General features: G+C 60.5%; 2 protein-coding genes across 3 annotated transcripts in view; one reads left to right on the top strand and one right to left on the bottom strand.

Annotated features, from left to right (window-relative positions):
* Positions 1 to 12,197, top strand: part of LOC123345793 (endothelial zinc finger protein induced by tumor necrosis factor alpha-like) — a 1,203,704-nt gene that overhangs the window by 619,760 nt on the left and 571,747 nt on the right. The window lies entirely within an intron of this gene.
* LOC123346430 (HLA class II histocompatibility antigen, DR alpha chain-like) lies at positions 4,653 to 10,410 on the bottom strand. 2 transcript variants are annotated; one of them, XM_044983822.1, is made up of 5 exons: positions 10,270 to 10,410; positions 8,649 to 8,906; positions 5,512 to 5,793; positions 5,085 to 5,235; positions 4,653 to 4,812 (listed from the first exon to the last, which is right to left on the bottom strand). In XM_044983822.1, the coding sequence occupies exons 1-5, from the start codon at positions 10,349 to 10,351 to the stop codon at positions 4,809 to 4,811; spliced, it is 777 nt and encodes a 258-aa protein (XP_044839757.1). In that variant the 5' UTR covers positions 10,352 to 10,410; the 3' UTR covers positions 4,653 to 4,808. The 2 variants fall into 2 exon arrangements, with proteins under 2 accessions (XP_044839757.1, XP_044839758.1); XM_044983823.1 differs by lacking the exon at positions 4,653 to 4,812 and having other exon boundaries at positions 5,081 to 5,235.

Here is a 12,197-nt window from a genome sequence, read left to right as displayed (position 1 = left end):
GGAAGAGACACCTACAAAGAAAGGTCCCGTTTCTACCACAGCCGAACAGGGAGCCTTCCAAAAGAATCTCATTCCAGTGCCAGAACCAGAGCAAAACCTCCCAATTCGTAAACTTTATCGTCTGAGGAGAAGAAAGTCAGCAACATGAAGTCAGCAACTACGTGGAAGTAACTGCTTATTTCCATTGTCTTGTGTGTTGCCTCTAAATTCTTAAAATAAAATAAAATAAAATAAAAGAACTGCTTTTAGAAAAAACAATCTCCCCTGTGGGTGGAGACACTGATCATTGTCACTGCAGGAGGAACAATGGAGTGAGATGCCCAGAGGAACGAATGGCTTGAGGACAATGTCCTGAAGGGACCCCTACCCTTGCAGAGTTTTCTAGCTCTGACACATTTCCACACAGGGTGGTTTCGCCCACAGAAATAAAAATCTGCACCTCTTCCATGTCATTTTGGACCAATGGAAAAAACCAGGTACAATTCAAATGACTTTTAAAATTGCCTCTGAAACCGAGTTAACAAAATAAAGGAACAACCAGAACATACACTTCGCAAGTGAAAACCGATAAATGGAGTTCTTTGCAAAGAAACTGTACGTTTTCTTACTGGAATAGCCCCCAGCTATCTGGAAAGGAAGAGTAGCTTGAATTACTTGCCTCAGTGACATTAAATCCCCAAACAGAGACTTGTTGGGCCTGTGATGCTGATGACTGGGGCTTGCTCACCCGTGGCTCCCCCTCCCCACACTGTGGAGGCACCAGGCAGGTCTGAGTCTGCAGCAGGCGCCTGCCTCGGGTGCAGCTCCCACTGGCCACGGGGTCCAATGGGCTGGGGGGAGGGGGAAGGCAAAGGGGGAGAGTGTAGGGAGCAGGGAGGAGGGGAGCTGCCTCTGGAGGCACAAAGGGGGGGCTCTCTGGAGAGGGGTGATGGGGCACAGGGGCCGGTGGAGGTTTCTCGGGGGGCAGAGGGTTGTGTGGGTCTCTGTGGGGGTGGGAGTGATGGACGGAGCCAGCTGCAGCCCGGCTCTGCTCTGCGGGGAGGGGTGTTGCTATAGTCCCCTCCAGGAAGCCCCCTCTGTACGGTGTATTTAATGCCAGTCCCAGGGTGCCCATCGCTGCTCCCCCACATGTGTCTTCCCCCCCCTTCCCCCGGCTGTGTCTGTGTCTGTGACAGACTCCTGCTGTTCGCTCTGCCTGGGGCTCAGCCGCTGCCTGCAGCTCCCTGCCCCGCCCTGCACATGGAATTAGAGCAGCTGGAGATCGATGCGCGAGACGCGGCAGAGCGAAGAACCGCACAAGCAGAGATGCCGGAGAAGAGGCCACGCCCCAGAGCGCCCTGGAACTGAGACCGATAGAGGCTGATAAGGAAACTGAGGCCCGGAAGCTCGCCGTGGAGGAGAAGGAAGGAGAGAGGAAGCATGAACTGGACTTGATAGAGAGATGGAACCAGCAACCCCCACACACCCCAGGGCGGTCCCACCGCTCCAAAAATCCACCAGTGGAAGCGGTTGTGTCCTGCCTACAGCGACAGGGTCGTGGCTGAATATTTCATCACCTCTGAGCGGCTGTGTGAGCTCCATGCCATCCCTGAAGCCCAAACGATGCCCACGTTGGTTGCGAAGGTGTCTGGGAGACCTCTGGACAGATTCAATAAGATGGTTATTGGTGATGCTGCAGGTTCTGGTGAATTCAAGGGAATGGTTTTAAAACACTCTCACACTTGAAGCATCCAGAGTAGAATTCAGAAGCCTAAAGCGAGCGGCTGGAGTGAGCAATGTGGCCTGCGGCAGCAGCTGAGAGATGTGATGGAGAAGGGGGTACGGGGGGGGGGGTTACAAGCTCTGCAGAAATGGGTGATCCTGTCGCTCTGGGGCATTTCCTGAGTGTGATGATGATGATGTAAAACAGTGTTTGTGGGATAAAAAGGTGAAAACTCGCTGCACTGGTGGCTCCAGCGGATCAGTTTGAACAACCCCAAGCGTCTGTTAGGAATAAATCACAGGCGGAGGGGCTATGTTTGGGAACTTCATGTGAAAATCAGAAGGGGGGGAGGAAGCTGTGCATATTCCTCTCCACACTGCGGGAGGGGGGGCAGATTTCACGAGCTGGCGCTGCACCGATCTCTGTGCAGCGCCGGACGGTGTAATTCTGGGTTTGCCCTCTAGAGGGGGGTGCACCTGAGTACGGGGCAGGTCCCTAGCTGGGCCTTCCCCTGCCGCGCTGATCTCAGCCTGTGTGCGAAGCTGCAGCTGGGTGTGTCCCCACCTGGGTGTGCTGGTGACCCGCAGGCTGAAGCAGCGGGGGGGGGGGGGGGTCTTGGCAGGCTGCAGAGCAGTGTGGGGTAAAGGGAACCCAGGCTGGTGAGTCAGGTGTGCTCAGTGGTGCCCCACTTCCAAGTGGCACCATGAGGGGGACCCATCTCAGGGGTCTCCCAGCACGAGCTAGTGAAGGGGTGTAAGGAACCGCTGGGTTGGGGGCTCAATGCCATGTTTCGGGGAGGGAGGGGGATCTGCCCTTCGTGTCACAGCGACCCCAGCCTGGGGGACGTCACCGCAGCCCCCAGCCAGGCCAGCGTCTCTCTGCAGCCACTCGCCCTGCGGGGCTCAGTCCTGGGGAGCCTGGCCCATGAGCCCTGCCCTGCTCCTGGGCTCCCGGCCATGGGACGTGCTCAGAGTGCTCCATGGACCATCCCTCTGCCCCAGAGCTCCCACTGTTAGGCCTGAATAAAGATGTAGCACAAAACCAGTTATGCCAACCTGACTGAAGTCAGGCTAACAGAGGTTTCTGGGTAATCCCAGAGTGGAAAAGTACTGAGAAGCAGCATTGTTTTACAGAGCCCTGGAAAACGTGAGATAAGCCTGAGATAAGCCAGGGATTGCATTCCTGGCATACCATTAGCTGTGCTAAGGACAGTGTTTGAAGAACTGATAAGAAACTCTAGCATCCCACGGTTCAGATTCTAACTCTTTGGTTGAGTTATAGGTTTGTTTAAAACTCCCCTGTATTTCTAACTTTTGGGTGTTGTTAAGATATAATTAATAATCTAAAGTTGTAGACATAAAGTCTAGGCATGTGTGTAAATTAAAAGTGTTTAGTTTTAAGTTGTTAAACAAAGGGGGGTGGGTTTTGCTCAAGTGAGTGATGTATGACGTAATAAAACTGTCTATATAGGCTAATGCTAAGCTGTAAAGTGCTGCTGGTTCTCACTGGAGACGAGCGGCCCTTTACTGATGCGTGCACTTGTCAATAAAGGGCTTTTGATCGGACCTTGCTGGTGTTGCCTGTCTCTCTGTGATCAGACAACGAATTTCGCTGTCGGGGTTAAAGTCCCCAACACCACCACCGACCCAGCAGGAGACTGGCCACATTTCACACAAGGGGAAACTGAGGCAGAGGGTGTGTCACCACTTGCAGCAAGTCAGTGTCAGCAATGGGAACCCCAAAAGCCTGACCCCCAGTTCTCCCCCACTAGACCCCACTCCCGACCCAGAGCTGGGAGAGAACCCAGGAGTCCTGGCTCCTTCCTTACCCCTCCTACCAAACTCCCTTAACTCCCAGTGTAACCCGGTGCCCCTGGACAGACGGGGGCTGGGCTGGGGTAACACAGGCTGCCGCGGGCACAGCCCAGACTGACCAGATTTTAAATCAGGATCAAAACCCCAGAAACGTCCCAAACCCACTTTATTGCTGTTGGCAAAGCTGCAGAGCGAGGGGGGAGGGGGGGCACAGGGCTGTGACTCACCCGGGGCCCAGGGCGGGGGCTGTACAGGGACTGGGCCCGTCCCACACGGACCCCGCGCTGGGCGCTGGGCTCAGCAGGGCTGGACCCCGGGGAGCCGCACACGGGGGCGATGGGGCCGTTAGCCGGGTGCTGGGGCTGCCCCACCCCCAGCCATGGGACCGATCCTGCCCCACAGGGACCCCATTGACCGGGAATGGCCGAATCTGGCCCAAAGCCTTCTGGGTAATGGCTGGAGGGGCGTTACCTGGGGTGACTGACAGCAGCCTCTGGCCAATAGGGGCTGGGCTAGGGGCCCAATCCAGCGCCCACTAGAGTCGAGAGAAACCTTCCCCATGACGGCAGTGGGGTTTGGATCAGCCCTGTGGGTCCTGCTGCCCCTGAGGGGCAACCCCCATTCCCAGCCCCATGGGGCAGCAGCCCCCTCCTGGGATAGGCGCCCCCCCAAGCCCAGCAGGGGGTGAGGGAGGGAAGTCCGATGGGCCGGCTCCCCGGTGAGTCTCTAGCCCAGGGTGGCTCCGGAGCCACATGCGGGTCTTCAGAAGTTAATATGAGGCTCCTTGTATAGACACCGACTCTGGGGCTGGAGCTACAGGTGCCAACTTTCCAGTGTGTCGGGGGTGCTCCCTGCTCAACCCCTGGCTCTGCCAGCGGCCCTGCCCCCCCTCCACCCCTTCCCACCCCCTCCCCTGAGCCTGCCGTGCTCTCGCTCCTCCCCCACAGAGCCACCGCCACAAACAGCTGAGCGGGAGGTCCCGGGAGGGAGGGGGAGGCGCTGATGGGTGGGAGGCGCTGGGAGCAGGGCGGGGGGAGAGCAGATGGGGGGGCTGCTGACGTGTTACTGTGGCTCTTTGGCAATGTCCATTGGTAAATTCTGGCTCCTTCTCAGGCTCAGGTTGGGCCCCCCAGCTCTAGCGGGTTGGGGGTTATGGGGCTGGGGGCTCCTGCCCGGGCACAGCAGCTGGCAACAGGCACGGAGGAGGGACGCTGGGGGCAGAGCTGGGGGGTGCGCGAGTGGGTCCCACAAAGGCACCTGGGAGATTCGGGGACCCGGGCTCCTCCCTGCGTTTATCTGAAAGGCAAAGACGGTCAGTTACCAGGAGCCCTGGGCCCCGATGTGAGACTGGCAGGGATTGGGGCCACTCCCCAGCATCCCAAGGAGACTCCCATTCAAAAAGGGGAGGTGGCTGGGGGGGCACAGAGGGTGGGGGGGTTTCCCAGGGGGTGCTGGGTGGGGGAGGGGCTGTGGCTGGCTGGGGGGGCACAGGGGTTGGGGGGGTCTCCCCAGGGGGTGCTGGCTGGGCCCAGGGGCTGCGGGTGCCTCCCCGGGCAGCGGCTACTCACAGGGGGCCCCGCGGGTTGCGGGCGGCGTTCATCTTCATCCCCTTGATGATGAGGATGGTGCCCGCGATGATGCCGACGATGCCCACGGCCAGGCCCAGGGCGCACACCAGGGTCTCTGTGGTCTCGGGGACGGGGGTGGGCACCTGGGCTTCTGGAGAGAGACAGAGCATGGAGTGAGGGGGGCTGTTCCTGCCCCTCCCTCCCAGACTTGGGATAGAACCCAGGAGTCCTGGCTCCCAGCCCCACTGCTCTAACCACCAGCCCCCACTCCCCTCCCAGAGCCGGGGAGAGAACCCAGGAGTCCTGGCTCCCAGCCCCCCTGCTCTAACCACCAGCCCCCACTCCCCTCCCAGAGCCGGGGAGAGAACCCAGGAGTCCTGGCTCCCAGCCCTGTGCCCAGCAGGGTCCCCGGGTGCCCCGGCCTCACCCCAGTGCTTCGTGAAGGGCTCGGGCAGCCCCCAGTGCTCCACCCGGCAGTCGTAGAAGTCGCCCTGGCTGGGGAGGAAGGGCAGGTAGGAGAACTTGCGGAAGGAGTTGTCCTGGCGGGGGTAGAAGTCGGTCTCGGAGATGCCCTCGGTCACCTCCTGCCCGTTCTTCAGCCACGTGACGCTGAGCACCGGTGGGGAGAACTTGTCCACGAAGCAGATCAGGACATTGGGCTCCCCCAGCTCCACGGGGTCTTCGGGGAACACGGTCACCTCAGGGGGCCCTGGGGAGACAGGGGCCAGTGGGTCCCATTGCCTGGCCCTGAGCCAGCCAGTCCCTGCCCTGGGGCCAGATCGGAGCCAGCGCCCCCTAGAGGGGAAAGGCCCCGTGCCCCATTCCCCACCCCCCTGAGCCAGCCAGTCCCTGGTGCTCATGCTCCAGCTCAGGGTCTCTCCCCAGGACTGTGGGGGTGTCACCGGGGCCGTCCCAGCTCCCTGCCCTGACGGCTCATGGGGCACCAGGGGCAGGGGAGAGAATCCCTCAGGGGCAGGGCCTGGCGCTGGGCAGGGGCCACGAACAGCCCTCGGCAAAGGAGCTGCCCTGGGCTCCCAGCCTGGAGGGTGAGAACCGCCCGGGCCCCCTGCCCTGCAGAGCCCTGGCCCGGCTGACTGGCCCCCGGAGCCCTCCCAGGGCTGGGAGGGGAGCTGGGATATTATGAGTGTAATATAACATCTCATTGACAAGTGACAGGGCCAGAAAGAGTTAATTACCTCCCAGACTGACCTGACCCAGGGCCGAACTTTAGAGCCTGGTTAGGAAGATCTGGAAATGAACTGAGCTGTGAAATACAAGTCTGCATTGGTAGAGATCTCAAGGGGAGATGTTTGCTATGGACTTGTGATGTCAACAAACAAGTCTTGTCCAGGGTGGAAGGACCCCGCCGGCAAATTACCGCCGCAGCGGGACCCGCCGCCGAAGTGCAGCTGGATCTTCGGCGGTAATTCGGCAGCGAGGGGGCCCTTCCGTTCTGGGACCCGCCGTGGGGCCCGCTGCCGCCGAATTACCGCCAAAATCCCGGCTGCACTTCGGAGGCAGGTCCCGTTTCAGCGGTAATTGGGAGGCAGGGGGCCCCCGCCGTGGGTCTTCGGGGCACTTCGGCGGAGGGCCCTTCCATTTCGGGACCCGCCACCACCGAAGACCCCCAGGCCCCCAGAATCCTCTGGGCAGCCCTGATACAGACCCTGGACTTCAGAAAAGCAGACTGACTCCTTCAGGGAACTGGGGGGCAGGATCCCCTGGGAGAACAACATGAGGGGGAAAGGAGTCCAGGAGAGCTGGCTGTATTTTAAAGAAGCCTTATTGAGGGCACAGGAACAAACCATCCCGATGTGCAGAAAGAACAGCAAATATGGCAGGCGACCAGCCTGGCTTAACAGAGAAATCTTCAGTGAGCTTAAACACAAAAAGGAAGCTTACAAGAAGTGGAAATTTGGACAGATGACTAGGGAGGAGTATAAAAATATTGCTGGAGCATGCAGGGGTGTAATCAGGAAGGCCAAGGCACAATTGGAGTTGCAGCTAGCAAGGGATATGAAGGGTAACAAGAAGGGTTTCTATAGTGTGGCAGAGCTCTGACCTTGCCCCCATGGGTCCTGCGCTTCTAGGCAGTTTATGCCAGCCTCAGTGCCTCACTGTGACCCTCCACGTAGCCCTTCTCTCTCTAGGGCCAGGGTTACAGTCTGCTGAGCCCTTTTCATCATAGGCTGCAAGGAGGCTGGGGGGAGAAACTCCCACAGCCTCTGTTCAGCCTCCTGTCCTGACAGGGGCCTGACTTCCCCTCCCAGGAGCTGTTCCTGTAGTGGTGGGTTGGGGGGAACCCAGGCCCGCCCTCTACTCCGGGTTCCAGCCCAGGGACCCTAATGGCAGCAGCTGTTGGCAGCCAGCCTTTCACTGCCAGAGTTGCTACATTTCCCTGGGCCACTTCCCCACAGCTCTCCTGCTTCTCCCTTCTTCACCCTCACCTTAGGGCTCCTTTAACGATGGTTTGAGGGTGTCTTCAGTAACCAGCCCTTCAGCCGCACTTCCTCTCCTCTGGCTCCCTGACTCCCCTGCCTGACTGGAGTGAGCCCTTTTTATAGTACCAGCAGGGCCTTAATTAGAGTCAGGTGGTCACATTAACTGAATGGCCTCACCTGACTCGTTACAGGTTAATTAGAGTCAGGTGTTCTCATTAGCCTGGAGCAGCCCCTGCTCTGGTCAGTCAGGGAACAGAAAACTGTTAATCCAGTGGCCAGTATATCTGCCTTCTGCTATTCTGCTTTTAATACGATCTCCCACAGTATTCTTGCCAGCAAGTTACAGAAGTCTGGGCTGGATGAATGGACTATAAGGTGGATAGAAAGCTGGCTAGATCGTCAGGCTCAACGGGTAGTGATCAATGGCTCCATGTCTAGTTGGCAGCCGGTTTCAAGTGGGGTGCCCCAAGGGTCGGTGCTGGGGCCGGTTTTGTTCAATATCTTCACCCTGGACTGCACTCTCAGCAAGTTTGCAGATGACACTAAACTTGGAGGGGTAGATATGCTGGAGGGTAGGGATAGGATACAGAGGGACCTAGACAAATTGGAGGATTGGGCCAAAAGAAACCTGATGAGGTTCAACAAGGACAAGTGCAGAGTCCTGCACTTGGGACGGAAGAATCCCATGCACTGCTACAGACTAGGGACCGAATGGCTGGGCAGCAGTTCTGCAGAAAAGGACCTGGGGGTTACAGTGGATGAAAAGCTGGATATGAGTCAGCAGTGGCCCTTGTTGCCAAGAAGGCTAACGGCATTTTGGACTGCATTAGTAGGGGCATTGCCAGCAGATCGAGGGATGTGATTACTTCCCTCTAATCGACCTGGTGAGGCCTCATCTGCAGTACTGTGTCCAGTTTTGGGCCCCCCCCAATACAAAAGGGATGTGGACAAATTGGAGAGAGTCCAGCTTTGAGCAGGGGGTTGGACTCGATGACCTCCTGAGGTCCCTTCCAACCCTGATATTCTATGGAGGTGGGGGGAGGGCTCAGGCCCCTGGCGGGGAAGGTGGGGGGACAGGTCAGGCCCCTGGCGGGGAAGGTGCCCCCACACCCCCATGCCATACCGGTCTGGGCCCGCGTGCGATTGGACCTCTGGATCATGATCTCCATGTTCTTCTTCAGCACGGCCATGTTCCCCAGGGCGCCCTGTGCCTCGAAGCTGGTGAACTTGCCGAAGTCGGGCAGGCGCCAGACGGTCTCCTTCCTCTCCAGGTCCACGTGGAAGATCTCGTCCTGGTCGAACTCGAACATGAACTCCCCGGCCTCCCGCTGGGCCGGATCCGTGCGCTGGTAGAAGGCCACCTGGGAGAGCATGTTCTCCGCTGCGGGGAGACAGGCGTCAGTACCGGCCCCCCGGGGGGGCTGCTCCTCACCCCGGGGGAGGGGGTCTGAGCGCTGCCCCCAGTAGTGCAGCCCCCCAGCTCCCGGGCTGTGACATTCGCACTAGGGCTCCCCGGTGTTGGGGGAAGGCAGGTGCATGGAGCAGGGTGCCCCCCAGCACCGCGGTGGGGCCCTGGGGCCAGCACTGACTGCCAGGGGAGAGTGCCCCGCCCCTGCCCCTCCCCCAGCACAGGCCCCCTACAGCTGCCCTGGTGCAAGGGCTGAGAGAGCAGAGACCCCCCTGCTGACCCCTGCTCAGTTCCCTGGTTTCCAGTCACGTCTCCCAGCCGAGCAGTGACCAGAGCAAACCCGGCTCCGCTGGCAAGTGGGGACGTGACCCAGCCAAAGCGGCTCCTGGGGGGAGTTGGGGGCTGCAGCTGCAGGACATTTCATTCTCCCGTCTGTGCGTGGGGCTGGATCCGTGTCCCGGGGTCGCCAGGACCTGGTTCTCGGGGCGATTTCAGTCCCTGGCCCCCGACACTCACCCCCCAGGGCTGGTCACTGGGAGACCCGGGAACTCCCCAGCCAGAGACATTAAAGCTGCGCTGGGGGGGTCAGACACACTCCGGGGGGGGGGAGGGGTCTGTCTCAGGGCTGAGGCTGGGAATCCCCAGGGCCCAAGGGAGTTGGGCACCTACATCCTACGGAGTCGTCCGCTGACCCCAGCTCGCCCGGCAGGATCTCACCGAGCGACTGCAGAGGAGGGAACCCGCCACCACTATTTGAGGAGAGTCGGCCCCACAGAGCCCCCCCCCCCCCCGCCCTCGCCCTGTGGGTCTGAGCCCTGGGGGGAGGGGGGACAATAGGGCCAGACTGGGGAGCGGGGCCAGGGGCTCCCTGCTCTGCACAGACGCACTCACTGCTCAGCAGGGTCTGGCCCTGGCGCGGCTCTTTGGGGAACGTTCCCCCATTCCCCCTGTGCCTGGCACCCCCCTGGGGGGATCAGTCCCCGAGTCCCTGTGGGGGAGGGGGCTGCACCCCTAGGGCAGGGCTGTGTCGTACCCAAACCTCAGTCACTTCCCCACAAGCCCTCTGCTGCCCCCGCACCAGCCTCCCCTCCCCCCTCCCTGCCACAGGGGTGAGACCCGCCTCCCTCCACCCCATCCAGATCAGCCCCCCCTTCCTGCCCCGTCCACCCCATCCCCTGCCTGCTATTGGATGAGACCCTCCTCCCTGCAGCTCCCCCCAAATCTGGCTCACCCCATCAGCCCCCCCCCATTGTCCCCTCAATGGGGGGGAGCCGGGCGCTCTGGGGGTGAAGCTCCCCCCCTCGCCCAGGTGTCCCAGCCCCCGCCCCACCCGTACCTGTCACTGCCCCGGTGCCCGGCAGGGCCAGCAGGGTGAGCAGGGCCAGCTGGGCCATGGGGACGCCCCGTCCTGCGCCCATCTCCTCTCCCCGGCACTGGGCTGGGTGCGGGGCCGGCAGCACTAGGGGGTCTGGGGAGGGCACATGTCACACCCCGGGGGGGGGCAGGGCTGGGGGCAGCACCCGGTATTGGCCAGGGGAGCCCGGCCCAGGGGCCCGCACCCAATGGCAGAAATCCCTGCACCGACCAGGCTGTTACCGGGCAGAGCAGCAGTGCTGAGCCTCGCAGAGAGGGGAGATGGAGAAATTCAGTGCTTCTGGCTCGCAGGATCGTGTCACGAGTCAGGATAATTCTTGTGTTTTCCTAAAGCCCCAGCTCCGGGAGTCATGTGGGTCTGGGAGGATCCCAGCCTCGTTCTTAGAGACAAAGGGAGTGTCCAGCCCTCGGGGCTGAGGGGAGAGCTTCAGAGTGGGACCCCTGGGCGCCCCAAGGGCTCAAGACACAGCTGGTATTTGTACATCGTTGCAGGATTTTTGGTGAGCCTGACTCATGATTTTTTGGGGGGGTCACTCACACCACAGGTGTTGTTTGACTTCCAGATTTGGGAGCGCAGCTCCAGTCAGGCCAACGGGGCCATGCATGGGGGGGGGGGGGGGAATTCTGTGCCTGTCCAATATTTGCAGTTGGGGGGGGGGACAATGGCCCCCCCGCTTCGTCAAATTACACCCATGGGTCATAGCTCTGACCCATACAGTGTGCGCGGGGGGAGGGGGTGTAACACCTCTGCCCCCCAGGTACCCTGATGGCTCAAAGAGCAGAAGGCAAATAAACAGAACCTCTGTGACGACGTGGGACTGTTCTTAATGTTTTCTCTGAGTGCTGTGTGGGTGCCTCAGTGTCCCCTTTGCATTTCTCGAGTGTCTAGGAGTGTGTGATTGTTGCAGAGCCCTAGGGGGCAGGTGTGATGGTGTCTGCACAGGGACTGACGGACACTCTGTCTCCTGGCCACTGCTGGCCTGGGCCCCTCCCCGGCCAGGGGCCAACGGAAGGGGTTGGGGACAAAGAGACCAGGTGCCTCCTGGGCCGGGAAAGGGACAAAGGCCGGAGGAGGGGCTGGAGGGTGAGTCAGTTTGCAGCTGGCTGGGGAGATGGGGGGAGGCCCAGCACCGGGGTCTGGGCTCCCCACCCCCCAAGATGGACGCGGCTGAGGGGTCCTGTTGTCTGTACCTGAAAGCTCTGCTGGGGGCTGCGTCCTGTCGGCTAATAAACCTTCTGTGTCCCCGGCTGCCTGAGAGTCGCGGTGAGTCGCAGGAAGCCGGGGGTGCAGGGCCTTGTCTCCCCCCACACTCCGTGACAACCTCACAGCTGGTATTGTTACATAAACCCAGGATTTTACAGCCAATCTCATAATTTTGGAGCATTTGGGGTTGGCAGTACTGCAAATTCCCACCCAGACGCCTGTTCCCGCAGGCTGAGTGCGCACAGCGGGGCCCAGAGCAGTGCGGATGCAGCGGCACCACCAGGGGGAGTTTGTCCCTGTCACGGAGTGTGGGGGATTCAGGGCCCTGCACCCCCCACTTCCTGCGATTCACCGCGACTCTCAGCCAGCCAGTAAAACGGAAGGTTTATTAGCTGACAGGGGACAGTCCCAAGCGGCGCTTGTAGGCACAACCAGGACCCCTCAATCAAGTCCTTCTGGGGGTTCAGGGAGCTTAGAGCCCAGCTTGGGGTTCCCTGCGTTGCACCCCCCAGCCCCAAACTGAGGGTGTGGCTACACTTGCAACTTCAAAGCGCTGCCGCGGGAGAGGTTGCGGGAGCACTCCCGCGGCAGCGCTTTGAAGTGCGAGTGTGGTCGCGGCACTAGCGTTGGGCAAGAGCTCTCCCAGCGCTGCAGGTCCGCCACCTCCCCGAGGGGACTGGGGTGTT

The sequence above is a fragment of the Mauremys mutica genome, chromosome 12 (genome assembly GCF_020497125.1).
Source record: "Mauremys mutica isolate MM-2020 ecotype Southern chromosome 12, ASM2049712v1, whole genome shotgun sequence".
In the NCBI taxonomy this organism is placed as follows: Eukaryota; Metazoa; Chordata; order Testudines; family Geoemydidae; genus Mauremys; species Mauremys mutica.
Note: the sequence above shows the minus strand (reverse complement) of the source record. Positions and strands in the feature narration are given on the sequence as shown.

Excerpts from the sequence above, each read along its gene's own strand:
- LOC123346430 (XM_044983822.1), bottom strand. The coding sequence starts at position 10,351 with ATGGGCGCAGGACGGGGCGTCCCCATGGCCCAGCTGGCCCTGCTCACC. Across the intron at positions 5,794-8,648 it reads TCGCACGCGGGCCCAGACCG|GGCCCCCTGAGGTGACCGTG; the intron begins GTATGGCATGGG and ends CTGTCTCCCCAG. Across the intron at positions 5,236-5,511 it reads GCCCTTCACGAAGCACTGGG|AAGCCCAGGTGCCCACCCCC; the intron begins GTGAGGCCGGGG and ends GTCTCTCTCCAG.